Source organism: Daktulosphaira vitifoliae, unplaced genomic scaffold (assembly GCF_025091365.1).
Source record: "Daktulosphaira vitifoliae isolate Bord-2020 unplaced genomic scaffold, ASM2509136v1 Scaffold_3, whole genome shotgun sequence".
Taxonomy (NCBI): domain Eukaryota; kingdom Metazoa; phylum Arthropoda; class Insecta; order Hemiptera; family Phylloxeridae; genus Daktulosphaira; species Daktulosphaira vitifoliae.
In genome coordinates, this window is record NW_026099574.1 from 34010300 (window position 1) to 34031508 (window position 21209).

Sequence of the window (21209 nt, forward strand, 5' to 3'; positions counted from 1 at the left end):
TAAAAAAAATGTGTAATCGTTCACGTATTTAGACGAACTCCCATCATAAGTCTACTTAAAACTATTAAAAATTCATATTTTCGCATAAGTAATTTTATTAAAAAAAAGTCAATAAACTAAATATTGTAAAACAATAAAATGATACTGTATTATTAAGCAGTTCACATATAACGATATACAATATTCCTTCAAATATTATAATCTCTCCCTTTTTATTTCATATTATAAAATCTTACGGATAATACCGTTACTAATGAAAGATTAATGAGTTGATCCAAACTGTTAAACTAAAAAAAATACCTTCTAACCAAAGATAATTAGTGAAAAAAAGTACTTAAGTCTTTTTAAGAAAAAAAATTTAAATAATTTTATCTAGATCTTCAAAGATTGAATTAAAATTATTTTTACTGTCAGATCTGACAGTAAAAATATATTTCTAATTTTCTTGTAGTGATGAATTTTTCATTCGTATTTATGAGGTCACGATACACAAAATATTTGTAAACATTGCTCGTTTATTCACTTACATATTTACATAACTGCCAATACATTTTTTATTCTTTCTCTCCATAGTAATGATAATGCGGTTCATTAATGACTCACATGCAGAGGAAGAAACGGGAATTACAAATTATTCTAATTTGTTTTCGAGTGAGCCACACGCAAACTTAATTTATTGTTAGTTATCAACTAGTAGATATATTTAATCAAGTCAGAACAATATTTTTATAATTGTATCAACATGAATTTAGCAAATTTCGAATGCTGAAGAAATAATTTAGATCCTGATGTATCATAAAAATGGGATTGTGACATTTTTAATAATGCGTATAAAAGAAAATGTTATCTGTCATGTATCATTAAAAAAAAACTATACAATTTTAAAAATGTATTAATTTTTTGCACTAAAAAATACTAAAAAATGTCTTTAGGTGACATAACAGTTTTTGGAATATTATCACAGATTTTTTTTTGAATCGTATTAAAGTTAAAATTTAGAATAGCATAATTGTTTATTTTCAACAAAAGTCAAACAACATTTTGATTGTACTTGTTGCTTAAAATATCGTATTATATTTAAGACACAATATGTTTCATTTTATAACCAAACACTTATAAATGAAATAATGCAATACTATACATAAGTGTAAATAATAAAAATAAAGACAACTAGATATGATTTAAGTTAACTGACAATTTATGAATCGACAATATTGTGGTGCAATATATGATAATTATTTTAAATATCCAATCGTATTAACATTTTTATCAATAGTGTCGCTAAAAACAAATTTAAAAATTACTTTTTTCATTTATTGATTCAATAGCTTTGATGAAATTATTTATATTCAATAAAAGATTTAAGTTACAAAATGAATAATCTATTATAAGTTGGCATGGAGTCTATTGATCAAAGGTTTAAAAATTGAAGTATGAACACGTGTACATTACTAGAAAATTTTACTGCCAAATTTAATTGAACTTTTTTTCATCAAAAATCTAATTAACTCAAATAAAGACATGATTGGTTTAGATATCATTCGTTATAATAAAGTAATAGTGCTTATAATAATTTTTCATACCTCGTGATTGTATGAACTCCCGTCAGTTGTCAGTCTCTAATATTGAACATTTCTGTTTAGTGTAGTTAAATAATATGTTACAATTAATAATTATGTAAATATTTTTGTTCAGTAAATTCAATTTTATGATATTAATTTTTTTTTTTTTTAAATTGTATTTCTGTAAAAATTTACAATTTAACTTGATTCAACTTAACTTAACAGTATGAATGTGCATAATAAAAATATTGATCACAAGTTGATCTTACCAATCATGTTATACGTTGACGAGCTCGATAAACCACTTCACCTTAGTCATCGATCAATCATGATAACATAAAAAAAAAAGAATTAATAATATACTGACTGCTGTGTCGTATTATAAATACTAAACACGGTTTAACCTGACAACCGAATGATATGTATGTTTGTTCGAACAATGTAAATAAAAATAAAAATAAAATGGGCGGGTAAATCGTTAAATGTTGGATCATGTAGTACGCACCACATATTTCCAGACGTAACCATTGATGCATTTTTATTATTATACGAGAGACTTAAACGAGTGTAAATGACATAGTGAAAAAAGCGGTGATTGAGAATCTCATTGAAAGAAGCGTATAATAATTAAATTGTTATTTTTCGTAACATATTTAGAATTGTGTTTTTTAGCATTATAAATTAAAATAATTATCAAGTCTTCAGCCTACGTTTTTAATATAGATCTATAACTATTTTTCAGAAATGTATGGCCAGTATAGATAAAACAATAACATGGAACAGGTAAGTACAGTACGCGGTGATGACGAGACGGCAGTTAGGCGTAAATCATTGGGTCGTCTCAAAGACATGACGATAACTTGGGAATCGGATACTCTAAACAACAAATATTCTCGCAACGACGACACTGAATCGCGATGCCCTACAGCTCAAATTAACATCGACGGTTCAAGATCGCCCATAACGGAAGTAGATCTTAGACCTAAACAGCTAGCTATGTCAACAATGGAAATGGAGAGCATGAAGGAACGAGAGAGAGCGACCAAGTTACGAAAATGTGCCCAGCACCTAGAGCTCGAGAGCGTTAACGGAAAATACTCAAGAGATAACTTCAAAAGAGGAATACTTAATAAGGTCAGTAAATAGATAGTTTTATAATTTGAATGCGTATTGGATATAGTTCGTGTATTATTTCGCTTACATATATTTTTGTTAATTCAAGCAAAGTAATATTTCACCCAAGTTATTTCTTATATAAATTAGTTCGTATATAATTGACTTTCAAGACCATAAAAGGAATAATTAATTAAGCTTATACTTGTTTGTCTTTTAGTATATGACTTGGAATCTTATAATCATAGATTTTAAGCTGTGTAATTAAGTAGACACCAAATCATCGATCATTCAACCGTATTTCCTACGAATCTTTCTCATTTCATGATAAGGCAAATATGATTTAAAGTCGCACAAACCTAATATTAAACTCCACATGGAGGAGACAATAACTATTAGTACTATTAAAATAAGATGGACAAAATCTCGGGCACTTTTCTTTGAATAGTGTTCTGTATATTCTCAATTCACGCTTAGAATCATATTTGTTTATAACACTGGTAACACATTAAGCTGTTGTTTAATCGACCATATATCCATATACACGTATGACGAGTTTTTTTAAATTGAAGCTGTAAGCTAATTATGTGATGCATACATGATTTTTAATTACTTGCACAGACAAAGTTTTAAAAAAAGATATCGCTGAACTCAACGCGAGCGCTATAATTGAATTAAGACTTGATAACAAAATAATTACTCATACTTATCCTTCATTATTAAATGATCATTTAAAAACGTTAACGTATATTCTTTGAATCGTGTCCAGACTTATACTATTTATTGTGATTATACTGAACTCCGTATAGCTGTTTCGGAACGTGTTTTTTACACGATCTCCTAAGTTGAGATTGGAGTCATTTTATTTACGCGCAAGTATACTATCTGGAAAATAAAAAGGTATGAACTATTTCATTTGCATAGTACATACATTTCATGAGTGTATCAAAGCTATAAAACATTGGACCGCCAATAGTTACCGAGTTTATTAGTTCGTGAAAACTTGTAGCCGCGAGGAGTAAGGAGGAGCCGTTACAAACGAAACATGACACGAAATATAGACACATCAAACATGACTTATATTGTGTGGAAAAATATAGACGGTGGAAATGATAGAAGAATAAATATTGTTGGGCATCGACAATGATATTTAGCCGAGAGAACAATTAAACATATATTAACTTGTCATCGCCCTAGTCGACGACATGATATCATCGTATATATCACTGGGAAACTTGTACTACAGTATTATTATACATTGGTAACCGTTATTTATTACGATTCGTTCAACGGTTATTATAAACTATGTTCGTTGTAGGAGTACACCCACGCCTTTCTTAATCAAATTTTAAATTAATAATAATGTTGTATCTGTCAAAATTCTATGTCATAACTAATATTAGCAGCGCTGCTAATTACGCGTTATATAATATAATTTTCGAGGTTCAATTATAATATTGTTAATATAATATATGAAATGCAATCAAAAGTATTATTATTCGTTAAATTCTTATGAAAAATGCAGTTTAACATCTTGTTTTTCGTAGGTTCTTCAGAATTTCATATACTTATTATTTGTTACTTAAACACGACCGCCTCGGTAGTACAGTGATAAGTATCGCCGTCTGTTACGTGAGAAGAGCGGTTTGATTCCCAATCGAGAATTGACGTCCGGTCATCAAAAGAGTACCGGAAGTCATGTGAGAAAAAAGGCAATGTACGGGATTAGATCCTGTGTGCTGTAAAGACAAACCTTACCGCTAAGCCACCGCACACTTGTTTCACAAGTCCATACACTTCGTTTAGATTTATAACGTATTGTGCGGCCAAAAGTAACACGGTACTGTGTCTTCTCACATTATTAAAACAAATAATATTGAAATCGTTTTAAGTATCATTTTGTTATTGAGGTTTACTTATTGTTATTTACTTTAAACTAGTAAAAATTTTGCATTATTTTTAATATTGTTTTAGTTCTGTTCATTAAAGCTTTTTAAACTTTATTTATATTAATTAAATATCTAAGTTCCATGTGCTTATAACATATTAAGTTACTAATTCATTGAGAGTATTCGCATAATTGCTTATAATTATATATTTTGACGTGTTCCCTTTTAGTACTCTGGAAAAATATCACACCGCTATTTGAATATCTGTTTGTCTATTTTTTGTCTATTAAAACTTCATATCTAATAATGTCGTTATTCATCTTTATTGAACTCTCATTGTAATGTTTACTATGGTAAACATAAAATTATGATTACATATAAGCTTTTCTTTATGATTAAACTCGATTATATTTTTTAATATAAATTATATGGTATATACATAACAATACAATAAAAAATTCAAAACATTAATAAACACGTGTGATTATTAGAAGTCATTTTTAGCAGTAAGTATTAGAATAATTAACGTAAAAATGAACGAGGCACAAATTAAATTGGTTTTATTATTTATCTGAGTTTCAAGTAACTTGTTTTAATTATTTTAATCTATTTTAATCCAGACGAAGTTATAAATACATACTAATTTACTAATGTATGATTTTTTTTCTTCAAATAATTTGTTCTTTTTTAATTATAACTTTCATGTGGCTTGGAAATAATTTTCCTAAAAAGAATTTCGCTGTCAATAAATATAAGTAATCGTTTAAATTTATGATATGATATGAAGAAATCTTTTTTCGACGTAACAAAATAAAACCTTTCATTTACTATACAACATTAGCATATAAACTCGCTGTCAAAAAAGTTATTATCTCACGATTGCTACCAATAAATGTTAAACAGTATTTTTGATGCTTTAAATGTGTTCTGTCCCAGTTTTTTTTACTATAAAATGAGGTTTACGCATATATTAAATATTATAGCAGCTGTGATCAATTGATTACATTTAAACAATTTTTCTGACCTTCGACATTAAATAAATTCAAGCGGGCTGATAAATGGAGAGTGATACGGTGGCAAATCACAAAAATCGTGACATGATACAAAATTAATACTGTTAAACTAATCGAACACGATCGCGGATAAAATAATGTAGTCCGAAGACTGATCGGAGAAAAGAGGGTAACCGTGTGAGGCCGCGTTAAACCGTTACGTGGGTCTATTGTTTTCGTGTATTAACAATTAACAAATCGTGTGGCATATTATGATAATGGCCTGAACACGGACACACAGTTAATATGAGCGAGAGCATGTGCAAACGCGATGGTCACTTGCTGCAGCCGTTCTCCGGCTATAGAAAGTGGATACATGTGAGCAAGTCATTTGTTTGTTGCCGACGAAATATCGGTGGGTCATAGGTGATCCAGGTCCGCTAATAACCGTGTCTTCTTCGCACCAATCTGTCTTTCAACTACCGCCAACATGTCTGCGTATGTTCACTTATCTGTGCGGATCTTCAGGAAAATATTCAAATTACCATTCGTGGTGACTGAGAAACATAACAGAATATTATCTATACATAATTACGATGCTGCATTATACCATGTGTACTTTCAATACGTTAATGTTTTTCAATAAATCAGCGTCAATTATAGGGCGCGTATCATGCTATCGAAAATTAAATTAGGTAAATAATAACACGTTTTAAGGTACATATTTTATTAGCTGTTGCTCCTTGTGTAGGTTGTGTAGGTAAAAATAAATATATAAAAAATAAATAGAATGCTAGCTAACATTAACGAAATTAAATTGAAATTGTTTTTAATTCAAAGATAAATAATTGAAATAGTTTAACTATGCTGATAAAAGATAAATACTTTAAAAACTACGTTTTTTATTAAAAACAGTTTATACATATACGTCTTAATACATGTATAGCCATTCAACACTTCTTTAAATTGATCATTAAATGCAGTGTGTTCATGTCCATTATTTTACACACTGACTGTAGAAGTTGTTTACTTTAATATGAATTTATACACCCTTTTGTATTGTATTCACTGTTCAGTAGTTGTGAAATAATAAATAGCATACTGAAAAAGGTTAACTTGAGTTGATTTCCCATGTATATAATCGAGTTCAAACTTTCGCAACCATTTTAATTGGATATCTTCAGACTGTACTCCGCCATATTTAATGTTTCCTTTTGAGTCCTATAAGGCTTTTGGAGTACTTACTTAAATTTGAAACGTAGTCAATAGAAGTTTCGATATTGCTGTCAACACTTGTTTTATTTCTTAATTAACATCATTATTACATTGTAAATTTCAATTTTGAAATTACTACTACTAAAAATAAATATATAATGATTAAATATTTTAATTAAGTTAATAATTTACTAATACCTATCAATCGCTAAATTTGGAAAACGCTTATATATTTTAGATTATACGATTAAAATTAATATACGTAGTAATAGTTATTAAAAGCAATTGAGTTCCTAATAAAATAGATTGTTGTATAAATTAAAGTTATATATCAAAGCACTTAAGTGGAATTCATTTTTAGTAACTGTGAACACCATATATATATAAATATTATTTATAATTCAGATTTAATACAAACATCTACTTAGTTGTTATATATATTTTAAAATAATTTTACAAGTTTCCAGTTATAGCGATGTAAAGCGAGAGTTAAACCTCAATTAAAACAACTCTTTGTCGGTTCATTCAAATCACTTCAGACTATATATCGAATAACTATTACCACAGTAGAAATAAAAATAAAAATTATTGATCTGATAAAATTATATTTTAAGAGATTATACTTATGAAAATATGTTTCCTGGAAAATCTTACCAAGAAAAATAGAATACGTGATGATTAATAACACGTGATTACAACTATAAAGTTGTTTTTTATAAATATCTGACAATAATACACTTTAATAATTTATTGAGCATTAAATTATAAAACGTTTTTCATTTTTTTTTTAATGCCTGGTACATTTTGCTTTACAGAATTTTAAATTTCTACTTTCCAATTTAACGTTTCATAATACATAATAAATTTTTAACTATAGTACGATTTATCAAGACTTATTTTTTACAAATTGAATCATACTTTTGTCATTTAATTTTATTAAAATCTGAAACCTTTTAAAATCTTGCTTGATGTTTTATTATGTTTTATATATAAACAATCTTAATAGTCCCGTTTAGTATTTCATTAATTAACTTATTTATAAATACATATGGCATGTGTTTTCCTTTTGATAGCAACACCGAGTATATAACTCAGTGTACCAAGTTTACATTAATGAATCATAATTACGACTTATGTGGTGAAGATTAAAACCACTTACAATATCAGTAGCGTGTACATTTATTTGTTACACATACCTGTCTTGAGCATTCTAGTATTTCATAATGGACCGATCATTAGGTATAATGTTTTATCATTTCTTCTATATTTATATTAAATGTTCAATATTAAACAATTGTTATTGATTTTGGCATTTGTATTTTAAATCAATGAAATAATCGTATTGATGATGAATTTTAAATAATTTAAAGATATATATTTGTTATTACAGTTGATATCAATTTATTAGGAATAAAAATGAAATCCTCACATTATTAATATTAATGGCTTAATAATAAATCAAATAAATTTATTATAAATGAATAGAAATTTTGAATTCACGAAGTAATTCAATTTTCATTTTCACATTTCCATGTATTATAATGAAAGAATTATATTAATGATTAATAATAATTTTTGTTCATAAAATATTATGACCAATTATTTTTCAATATACATTTTTTGTTTATTAAAAACTAAAAAAATGTTTCAATAATGTAATTTAATTACGTATGTTCTGACTAATAATGACTTTAATTCACTGATATCGAAACGCTGCCAGATGAAAAAATAATACCTACTTACCGATGTAAGACACGAGTATATACATCACTGTAATACGTTAAAGTAAATGACACGTTTACTGTTCAGTCAAGACACCTTGACGATTCCGAGTTTATAAGAATTAAACCTCTGTAGTATAACTATAAGTACATTCAAGAGTTCATGAATCAACCGACCTGTCATTTAGCTGCCGTAGACTTGAACGCGTGTGCACTGGATCTAATTACCTCGCGAAATTCCACATTAATCCCATTGTTTGCAAATGGACCCCTCATTCAGTCGATTCAAATTGTGTTGCCAGATATTACGTATAAACTAAAAAAATTACATTTATATGCATTCATCGTAAATCCCTATTATTATTATTATTGGCCGTCTTTGGAAAAGTATAAATGGTTCTCAGGATCAATGTCGGTAAATCAACGTCATCGATTCGCACTCTGGTTTCCTTCTTCCTGATTCGTATTCATTATTTTGCCCATTATAAAACCCAGTAGCCAGTCCGGGTGCATTTATACTGGCGTTTACCGATGTCGAATAGATGTCTTCAGGACGTATCCTATGTGTTCTATAAATGGACATCGTAGTACTATAGTAATGTCATACGTGATCATTCAAAGTCATACGGTTGAAATTCTCAAATTAAATACTAGTTGAACGTTCTATTGGCTTGGGTTATCATATTGTAATTATTGCACGACATTTATGTTGTTACAGTACAAAATTTATTGCCTTATAGCATCTCTCGGAAGCCACAGTGTCGTTTTTAGTACTTTTCAAACAGCACATGGCTCAATATTCATAGCCATACGCGAGTACGGTACGGCTCGCTCGCGGAATAAATTTTATGTATATTGCTCTATCGAATGTTAGGTAGAAGCTAATAAATAAACTTAAACATTATGTTTTGTTTTGTAGTCAATTAAAATCGTATAAGTGTGTGGGTTGTAACTCGATACTCCATAATGTATATCGAACGAGGCAAGTTCAAAATGTGCGTAATTGGCTTGCGAGTCGCCGCGCGTTACGTCCATTTGCTGCCCATAGTAATATAACGTACAAACGTATACTATGTTTTGATCTAAATAATCTGCGTTGGATAGAAATAATTATAGCGTATTGCATCACGCGGACTCGGCACGTATAATGGAGATGACTATCGCGGATCAATGTAATAAGCGGCGAGCGGTCCTCGGTAAGTAGTAAGTTTGCAATTTGTTTTGCCAAATGACCGACTCGCCTGTTGGTAAACCTATAAAACTAAAAAACTAATAACACTATGTTAATATGGGTCGAAAATATATCGCTCGGTTAACGGATTCGGACAGGTAGCAAACGAAAGCAACAAGTGGGAGTCGGTGGTAAACGAGTAGACGACACGCCCTTATATATCAGGGTGACGTCACACGGGACAGCGCCTCTTAACCCCATGTACGGAATTAATGTTCTACTTCGAGACCTTTTGTCGTGATGTTACAATAATGCAACGCCCGCCGTTACAGTTTATGTGCTTGTTCCAAGTATGATGTTTCCGTGGGTCTCATAAAGAGGTTTTCGATCGCAGCGGCCGTAGTAACAATGTGACGAGCGTCCAACGACCGCGGCGACGGCGTTCGTGCACGGGTCTGCCTATACAGCAATAAATAATACATCGGTTATGTCCCCCACTTGGACAGCGCGTGAGTAGTAATATTATAATAATAATATAAGTAACGAGTCGAAAAACACACGATCACGACTCGGCCGCGGGTACTTGCAACACACGAAGTTCATGTCGTCTGGCGGCTGGTAAAACGTTATGTACACTCGGTGGACACCTTTGATTCTGGCCAAGATTACATCGGTGTATCTACACGCCGGTTTTAATTTTTTATTTCAATCGCATCAACAGCATGGGTACAATAATAGTTATGCTTTTGTACAGTACCATTATTTGGTATCGAAATAGTCGTACTACATGTCCAGGTACGCCTTCAAACGCCATGACATACACCTTGGCCGTTTGTACATTGAATGAATAATAATAACACTGTAAAATGTGTATTGCACTCGGTCTATAATTTTATCATGGAAACGGACACCGACCAATATTAAACGCCGGCGAATTCCACTCTAGTGCGTCGGACCTTTTTACCCGTGTTCCATCGATAACGGATCGTCCGGTCGGCTACAGAACTGTGAGACTACTGGTGATTGCGCCGCCACTGCCGACAGAAATGATTTATCGCACTCGATCGGCCCGCAGATGTGTATAATAAGTGTATATTGTCGTATTCGAAGGTGAAGTACATACACATGAATGTCTTATGCATATAAGCAATGTCCCGTCTTCACTTGCATGTGACTGCACCCCAGTAAAACAGCCGACGCATGGCACCGGTCTCTTTCTTACGGACAACGACACTTGAACATGATAAAAAACCTCAAAGTAATACTTGTACTTGGCTTAACTTACAATTCAATGAACTCTATACAATAAATACATCAATAAGTCTTTAGTTCTTATTTTATGTAAATGTGTTTAGCGTTGATAATGGTAATGTTTTTCCCGAAATACGTATACACGATTTATTAACATTTTTTGTGGCTTTTTGAATTAAGTATTTTCAATATTTTTTATTATAAACAAATATTATTTTACGTTTATTATCTCGACAAATTATCGGTAAAGAAAGTTATATATATTATTACACGTAGAAAATATATAGTATTGATATGCAGGGGAGTTATTTCAATATATATATATATATATTTTTTTAAAAATATCAAATTTATTGCAATAAAAAACTGATATAGAAATACAATTTTGACTGAAAAATAATCAGTTTTCTATTATCACTCTTTGGGGTATTAATATTTGAAGATTTAGAAAAGGCGATGAAGGGGTAGTATTTAGCAATGTTCTATTTTTTCCATAAAACACAAATAAGAATTCTTATTAGGCTCTGTATCCGGATACGTATCAATAAAATGTATAACTCAAAAAGTAATAATACAAAACACACGCCATTCATCGCCTGTTCTAAATCTTCAAATTCTTTAAAATCCTAAAGAGTAATTTTACAAAACTGATTATTGATCAGTCAAAATTTTATTTCGACTATTATCCATTTAATAGTAAAAAAATAATAATAGATTTTCATTTAACTTCCGAAAATTACACCAAAGTCTACCCTTAGGAATAATTCCTACAACAAACTTGATATTTACAATGGTTTTTATATAAGCTAAATTTTAATCCGTACATTTCTACGAAAAAATCATTGTTTAACAAAATAGTAGGGGTACACTCAATAAACTGCACTGTGTATAGTACTAGAGAAATGTTTTTGTTCTTGAAAGTGAGTGATCCCTCTACACCCCTCTTAACTAAATTTTTGATTAATATACATTATTTGAGTTCAGAAATATAAGTTTGAATGTTAAGAAAAACAATCGCTAATATCATTATGATTTAAACAATCGAATTCTTTAGAAAATAAATTTTGGTCTACTTTACGATTTGACAGGAATTTTTACACCGGGTCTGATCATACATCGATCTGATGTTATCTCAATAGGGCTGAAGGAGATAGTTCTCCTAAAATCTGTAACATAGAAACCAAAACAAATTCTTCAATAGCATTTAAATTAAGTTATTAAATTTAATTAAGTTAAATAAATTATTATTATTTTCTTATTATACATGTAATAGGACATTAAATTTCCAAAAGTTCATTTTTACTGTCAGTTATGTAAATTCTTAGTAATGATCTGGATTGTGAGTTATGTGCGTTTATACATTTTGTTAAACAAATCCGAACACACCAGCAGACAGATTTTTATTAATTGACTTGAAAACTAAGTAATATGCTCATTCCGATGTTACAGTTTTGAGAGATTAGAAGTGTTAACCCCCCAAGACTAAAAATATTTTTACGTTGCTTTATAGACATACGTATTTTAATCAAAATTTATGAATGCTAATAATTCACAGTGTTGGTTATGATAACAAGTAGCATTATATTTTTTAATTTTAGATATACTTAAAATTTAAAATCAGTAAATATTAATATAATTTTATTTACTTTGATTGTTGGTAGAGTTGTATACATTTCCAAAATATTATTACTCCAGTAAACCAATTAAAACGCATTTATTAGAATTTTTTAGAAATATTTGCATATTTTATTAATGTAAATATTCTTTGCTTTTAAAACAAGTATAAAAATATCATACATTTTATCATCATAGTATACATCATAATGCAATCAAGAAAGTTATGTATGATGCACTTCATCATCTGGTTCGTTTCATTTTTACTATTTAAATTAATATACGCAAATATTATGTAGGTGATTATGCTAATCATATACCCTCGACCTAAATTATTATTTATTATATTTTCTGAATCTTTATTATCGTTTTAAATATTATTACATTTAATTGCTTTTTAGAGTTATTCATTAGTGATATAATGGGGGTGTGTCAAGAGGGCCTAGGCACACCTTAATGCCACCGAAAACTACTCATTTTGAGCAGATTATCAATAAAAAAGTTAAAAATATTCAAGCAATTTTAATGTAATTAAGAAACTTAATTTTAGCATTTATAATTTTATCAATTTTAATTGATATTTTTTTCTCAGGTTACTGTAGCTAGATCATTAGAAAATTAATTTGGTATTATTCTGTATAAACTTCAAACGTTTGATAAGATATGCATATGCACTAATTTATAGATCGTCATCTCCAAGTACAAAATTTGATATATCAACTTTTTATTAATTTTTTGCGTGCTGACTATACATAATTCATGTTTTAATTAGATAAACTCCTAAACGTATGTATTTTTTATTATTTAAAATTGAATAGAAATGTAATACTACCAAAATTAAGCTTTTAAGCATTTATACTCTTTATGTATTTAAATATATATCTTTTTTATTTCCATGTTAAACTTCTTAACTAAAAGATTTTAATCTTCGTTACGAAAATAGTTTTATCACATATTTTAATCTTCTTTGAAAATAGTTTCACTATCTATCAAAAATACTTTAGCGAGATGTCAAGTCCATTTGATTATCTATCAAAGGCTATTCATTTAGGCGCGTATCTATATATCTACAGGGCAAATTGAATTCTTGTCTATGGTCGTTCCGAAAACCGTTTTACCATTTCGCAATATGAATGTTTAATATAAACAAGATCGTTTAGCAGCTAAGAGTTTCTGTAAAAAAAAAATGGTAATGAAGCGCAGATATGCGTGCGTGGATTGTTAAGTCTTATGGACCCTGGGGGGAATTTTAGTACGCACCTTAAAGCTGAATTTAGAGTTATTATTATTATATTTTTAATGAATACTAGTTGTTGTCGGTCACAAGTATTCATTGATGATATATGTTGGAAAGTAGTTCCTAAGCTGTGTGCTAATTAGATATTTAAATCAATCTTTTCATACTATGTTCTTTTGTGTATTTGATATGTGTGCAAATTATCCAATGTCAGAAATAAATATTATCCAGATTAATATCAGTTTTTTAGGGATTATTGAACTACAATAGATAGGTGATAAGCGATACCATTTTCGCGTATGATTATTACTTATTGTACGGTGGTAACAAAATAACAGGTTTTATCATTTTTAATAGCTTCCCTCCGGTGTCGTAACTCGCTTTGTGTGTGATATAATTCTACATAAGTACCTACAAGCAAAATCTTTAATATACTCAGTATAATAATGGTAACATATAAGTATGCTTGAGATCTTGCCGTTCTGCGTGTGTGCTTTAATATTAAAATAACTATGGGTTTTGTCGTATCTACTACCAAATATGGGTCAACTAACTTGACCCACCATACTACGCCATGAGTTTACTCTGACAACAGTTCACTGAGAACCGCCATTCAGCATTTTGTGTGAACAAACGAAAGCAAGTGGGCGATTTACTATATCGTTTTTATAGCTCTAGAGGAAATAGTAAACATAATAATTTTCAACAAATGTTGAACGGATATAACAAATGATAAAATTATAGTAGAAAACTACAATTGTGGGCGGACTATGTAAAACATACTATTCTCAGTTAATGATAAAAATAAAAATTAAATTTGCTACAAAATTAATTTCTCTAAAATATACATATTTGGCCATGTGTATAACATGCAGCTACAAATTATTGTGTTGACTACAAATTGTGTTTATCTATTTTTCCTTAATAGATAATTGTTTTGTACTTATTTTTGTAAAATTTGGAGAGAAAACATTGTTTTATATTAATGTTAAATTCTATAATCAAGTGGTAAACTTTTAAATAAAGACATTCGAAATAATAGTTCACTTTATTTGATGTCCTTTTTCTGAAAAAAAGTAACAACTAATATTTTAGAGTACGTTCTTCGTATTAGAATATTGAGATTATTAATTCTCTAGTAGTTGGGGAATACATGAGTTTGATCAAATAATAAAAATGTTCACGTTTTAGCTTACGCATTTAATCAGCTCAACTTCATAATAACTTTAAATCAATTTCGCGATAGTGTCTGGTTCAAGAACAAACAGGCCAAAATAATTACCTAAACCCGTTCGTCATTCATCTTCATCTTAGGCCCCTTGAAATGTGATTGCTTTCAGCAGGGAAAGTTTTCTAGCACAGCAAAAAGTGGGTGTAAAACTAGATTTTTTTATAGTTATTATCTAATAACGCTTTGTTTAATTAGCAGTTTTTAGAGATTTTATAATTTACACTTTTAAAATAGATTGGTATTAAAAATAATAAAAATACTACAAAATCAAATAAGCTACAAAAAAAAAAATATGATACAATATTGTTAAAAAATTAAATAAAAATACAAATATAGAAACTTAAATTTATTTACATAAAGTCTGTTTATTACTCAATAAACCTTTTAAATTTTACATACCAATCATAACCTTTCCGTGTTTTACATTGATGCTAAAATTTATTAAGTTAAATAAACTGAATTAATATTTTAGCGCAGCAATAATTATATTTCGTAAAAAATTACAACTAGACTAATATGATTAATGCTAGACTCGTACATTGTAATTATTCTTTATATTTTACTACAACTGAATGGAAACTATAACAGTTTCATAACGAATGCACTGCTAAAAATCGGATTAAAGTTCATGTGAACAAACTTTAAATAGTTATTAATAAACGCTGTATAAATAAGTGATTTATGATTATAAATAAAATGCATTTTTTTTACAGCTTTCTTGAGAATCTTAAAACAATAATAGGTAATTTATGTACTGAAAACGTGGATCAGAGAAATGATTTTATAATTGTAATCAATAATACTTTAGATGTTCAATCTGTAATTTACAATTTTATTAGATTTTTCAATAAATTAGACGTGATGCATTTAACTTGTTAGAAAAATAAAATGCATTTGTGGAGTATTATCTTGTTTATCTGTTGTGTATACCATGAAACAACAACAGGCTACTATCAATCGTATATATGTGTTCCTTCATAGGATTGTTGTTTACATATGAATAAACACAATTATTTCAACCTGGTCTAAGTAGAAACTGATAATTTACTGCAAATGAATACATTATTTTATCCTTTAAAATGAATTTTTTCTAAATGGAACTGAATAGTAAATAGCATGAAATTGCATTTTAATAAAAATATAAAAAATTCGATATTTTCACCTTTTTTTTAAATATAATTTGTATTATAAGTATTTTTTTTTTATTGCATCAATTTTTTAAATGTAATAATAAAACATTTAATCATCTAATATTCGTTTGAACGATTTTGTAATATTCACATTAAAACTATTTCAGAAGTTATCGTAAAAATAAAATCATTAAAATTACAATAAATTTCTATGTATTCGTAGGGATTTATTAAATTCACCCCGGGCACATAAATTGACATTAACATATCAGTAAGGATAATATTGAACCATTACATTTTTTAGAAACATTCCTAGTACAAAAATAACATTTTTCATTGACGCACATTTATTTGATATTGCAATGTAAGGTAATGTAAACGTGTACTTAGTATATACATATTGTTCAGTTTACATTATTTATCGAATTCGATCTCGTTTCGATCAACTTTTACTACAATAAGTCACCTTGATTGTCCAGGTTCGGCGTTCACTTCTCTCTTGTAGAGGTGGCGATCGCCTTGGAACTTAACGCCAATAATGATCGTGTGGACGTGCCATAGGTACCGCCTACATGTCAGGGTGTTGCGATTTTTACTGGAATAAGATTTTGCCTCGCTTTTGTAAAAAAATGTACTATTAGTCTCAAGTACGTCAAACAATTTTCCAATATCTAGGGTCCTTGACTACAACATTTTCTTCATTGAAAATGCGTCATATATAAATATATCAATATATTTTAACTGTATAATTTAGCTAATTTTTATCAAATAATGGTGATTTAAAACCATCTTTTTAAAAATGAAAGCTAAGCTTTATCATTGAATCATAATTGTTCTACAATTACTAATGACTTTATTAACAATAAATGTAGACCAACTAAATTAAGATGCACTGATTTGTGCTTGATTCCACACTTTTAACATCTAACGTTAGGTATATTCATAAAACAAAAAAAATTTAATCTTTTTTAGAATATTTTTATTGGCTCAACATATAGATGCGGGTTATAACGCTTAGCTTTTAGTATTAGGTCTTATACAATCTTACCAAGAAGTTACGCTAAAACAAGCTAGGCCTTATTACCCGCACCTACCTTCGCATAAATTTTTTATTTCCAATTAAATTAAATTTAAATTAATATTAATATTTCGATTTGTTAATATTTTTTAACAGTTAAATCATGTAATTATTAATTTTGTGTGATTCGTTTGAAATTTATTAACATATATAATAGAAATTATTTCTAGTATAAAAATAACACATGAGTAATTTTATGTTATATTGTCAACTAATTTTACATTCTGCATTAGACTAAATATTTATTAATTTGGGGTAAATTTATGTCTGGCCATTCTTTGAGATACAAAAAAAAAATCACTAGTTTTTTATTTATACTAATAATAAACAGTATTCTTATGAGATAAACTTTATTTAAATAAGTGAAGGAAATTTATAAATTTTTTGTGACCTACGTCTCTAAAACAGATTTAGAGCGACCATATTTACAATGTACTTGAGTGACATTATAGGCTTGTAGTAGTGTAATATATTATACATGACGAGAACAATAGAATACACAAAGAAAAGTCGTTTCGGGCTGCTTTTGATTTACTGTGGCTATTTTGACGGGCATGACGAACAAACAGCTATAAGTAAGACATAATATATTGTGTTACTGTTACGCGAATCGATCGAGTAAAAAATCGTATCGATGATGAATACCTCGGATAACTGGGTCGGAGGTTGTCGTATAATTTTCACGATGCGAGACAATGTGCAGTGTCCTTATGTATTGTTAGTGGCGGCTCTTTTCTTTGACATCATACGTATTATTGTTCTTCTTTCAACATACACGATCAAAACTCGATGAAGACGAGTCGATGTTTCGAGCTTTTGTTTGTTTTTGAACGGACTTCTTTAAAGAAAAAAAGACGTTCTTATTGTGATATTTATATTTCCGTGAGAGTAGTATTGATAGTCGTCTTTACTAGGAAGTTTTGTTATTCTTTAAAATAGTTTGTAGCATTAGGCTAAAATAATAACGATTACAATTATTGTTTTATGAGATCATTTCCTCGTATATGAAATGACAAACGTCTTAAGCGTGTGCTGTGATTTGCGTGGGTGTATCAAGAGAAACGAGTACCTACAATATTATTGTTTGCAATATTCGGTGGTAGTCAGACACGGCGGTCACAATGGCTACTGACGCCCAGCAGGATCGAAACACTGCGGTTATCAGATTTCGAAAACATTAGGTGGTGCGGCCGCGTGTTAAACGTCAAAAAACTTGTGGGAGCCTAATATTGTAGTCGTTTACACAGATTAAGATAGTATCATGTTTGCGTAGTTATACATAGAATAGCGACATAATAGTTCATCTGAACGCTGTGATAAGACAAGTTGCTTTCCAACACCCAAATGAGGTCTAAAAACATATTAAGTTACAAGATTTTAATTGAAGTAGTAAGATTTTAGTACCAAGTGATTTCAGATTTAATTTTTCGATAAGATAAAAGAATAATGAAAAAGATCAAGTACTTATTAACCTATAGATGGTAACGTAATATCCACCAATATTATATTCATTTTAAATTCTTATTCTACATCTGCTACAACTTTAAAAACATGTTATGTTTTTTTTTTAATTATATACTAATGGTTATATTATAGTTTTAGAAAATTAGGGGCAAAATGAATCCAATTACAGCAACGTGGTTAATGTTCTTATTATGTCAAATTTAACTAGTGTTCTAAATTTTATCATCTGAAATTGGTTGCTTAAGTATATAGTTAAAATCAAACAATACTGAAATTTTGTTGACTTTATAGAAAATTTAATATAAAAATTAACGATATAAACTTGAAAAATATTAACAAATTTCATGGCTAACTTAATATTAGTTTTTTTCGTGGCCGGATCATTGGGCATTAAACGTATACTATCATTATACTTAATGTGGTTTTACCGATACCTCATTTTGTACCGTAACACATTATTGCATGTATGCTTTGTGTTAACCGCATTCCTAAAATAATTACACGTCTAACGCATTGTATAAATAAAGTTTTTCTTTAGACGAATTTATACATCAAAAAGTAAAATTTCCATAGGAACTTAAAATTTAATTAATTGTATTTATATATTGTAAAACTAATAAAAGTTAGAATTTTATCAGTAACTAGTAATTTTATTTATCGAAAATACACTTTCTTGATAGTGTAAACACATCATTGAATAAAAAAAAAATACATTAACTTTGAATGATTTATTGAAGGTAACACATACAATACTCGTATCTTTGACAGTTCTTACTTCTTTATATGATTTAACGAATGATATCTTTTGCTAATCAAACATAATTCTAATTATTTTAATACAAATTTTAATTATCCCATTTTATCTGTACTCTCTCACCAAATCACTTTCTTATCATCTTATACTGCCGTTAACCTAAAATTAATATAATTTACACTTAATATATAACCGATAATCGTTAAAATACTACTATCATCTGAAAATTAATCCGTCTTAAATATTACACCGACAATGTGTTAATTATTACTAAAGTCATAAGATATAAAACACAAGTTAAATTGAAAACCTTTTTTTAGGCGAAGTACACGTTCCATATAGACGTATAAGATAGATTGTAATGTAAAAAACAAAAATTAAATATACAGTTAAATAACATTTTAAATTGTATTAATTTTTATGCTGTAAAACGAAATATTTATTAAATTATTATTTATTTTAATTTGCAAAAAATAACTGTGACATTTTTTTTATTCGTTTGCAATCGTAAATTTAAACATTGTAGTCGTTTACATAATACATTTATGTCATTAATTAAACTTAACACTCGTAATTGATGGCCTAATTATGAACCAAGTTTATTACACGATGTTTACACTTAAAAAAAGATATTACAGTTATTATCATGTTGTTATTATTTTTTTGACCGCCCACTTTTGTTTTTTTAATACAGTATTGCATTTTGTTAGCATTCCCTTTTACTGTTGTGTTCAAACATTGGTATGCCAAAGAACCTCGGTAAAGGTTTTTTCATGTTAAAATATTCAACTATGTGTTGTGTCCACAGTACAGTAAATACTTACCTATATTTCACTGCGTATATTTGAACTCGTTAGTTTTATTCCTAGGCAATTAAATTTAGGTATAATGATATTATGTATGTCATACATTATTTTATAAGCATTTAATACCAGTTTTTTTTTAATGAAATGAAAGATTTATTTAGATTTGTGTTTGTGACAAACTTGTCGTTTTAAAATAAACGATGGATATATAGAATGATTCGTTTATAATAACCCAATTATTTAATTATACAATAAAAATGAATTTGGTAACATATTTTTTTACTTTTTTTTAGATATATAGTTCAATATAGTAAGTATATATATATATATAAGTACTTTTTAACTCATTCTTAATACCTTATGAAGGCATCAAATTAATATTTTTAATAATAACATACATATTTAACAAAAAACATAAAATACTCTAATTAAAAAATTATTGGACGATAACAACTTTTGGATCAGCATTTCGGAAGTTATAACGATTTTAATATGTAGGTTGGGATAAAGGCGTTGGTATAACTCTTTTTTGTTATTAGACATTTTGCTGATGCATTTCACCTCCTGCCTTGGTATAAATATTTTAATAACTTCCAAAGAACTGGTTCAATGGTTGCTATAATATTCTTTTCTATAGGAAGTTGAATGTGTAAGTTGTCATAAAAAAATTTGACATCCTTTTAGGGTATTGAAAAATGAGTTTAAAAAATACTTAATAAATGATAAATTAAAAACTATATGTATCTAAAATAGTAAAAAATATATATTTTTCCGAAATTATTTTTATTCTGTAATTGAGTGGTTCTTAATAAACGGATCATTTTGTATAACATACATATCAGTGTTTTTTTTACATAATATTGAACTGTCAAATTGATACCACTCATCTTGATAAAGATGCAAACGAAATTTATAAAACTTAATGAATTATACATTTTTAGATGGTTTAAGATGTGGCAATGTGTATGCATACTTAACCGA

The 21209-nt window shown here is 28.5% G+C and overlaps 1 protein-coding gene across 2 annotated transcripts in view; it reads left to right on the plus strand.

Moving 5' to 3' along the window:
* Window positions 1-21209, plus strand: part of LOC126902196 (NADPH oxidase 5) — a 48618-nt gene that overhangs the window by 2840 nt on the left and 24569 nt on the right. For both annotated transcript variants that reach the window (XM_050679229.1, XM_050679230.1), the window contains exon 2: window positions 2305-2696. In XM_050679229.1, the coding sequence (XP_050535186.1) occupies window positions 2337-2696 (360 nt within the window). In that variant the 5' untranslated portion in view covers window positions 2305-2336. The remainder of the gene's footprint in view (window positions 1-2304; window positions 2697-21209) is intronic.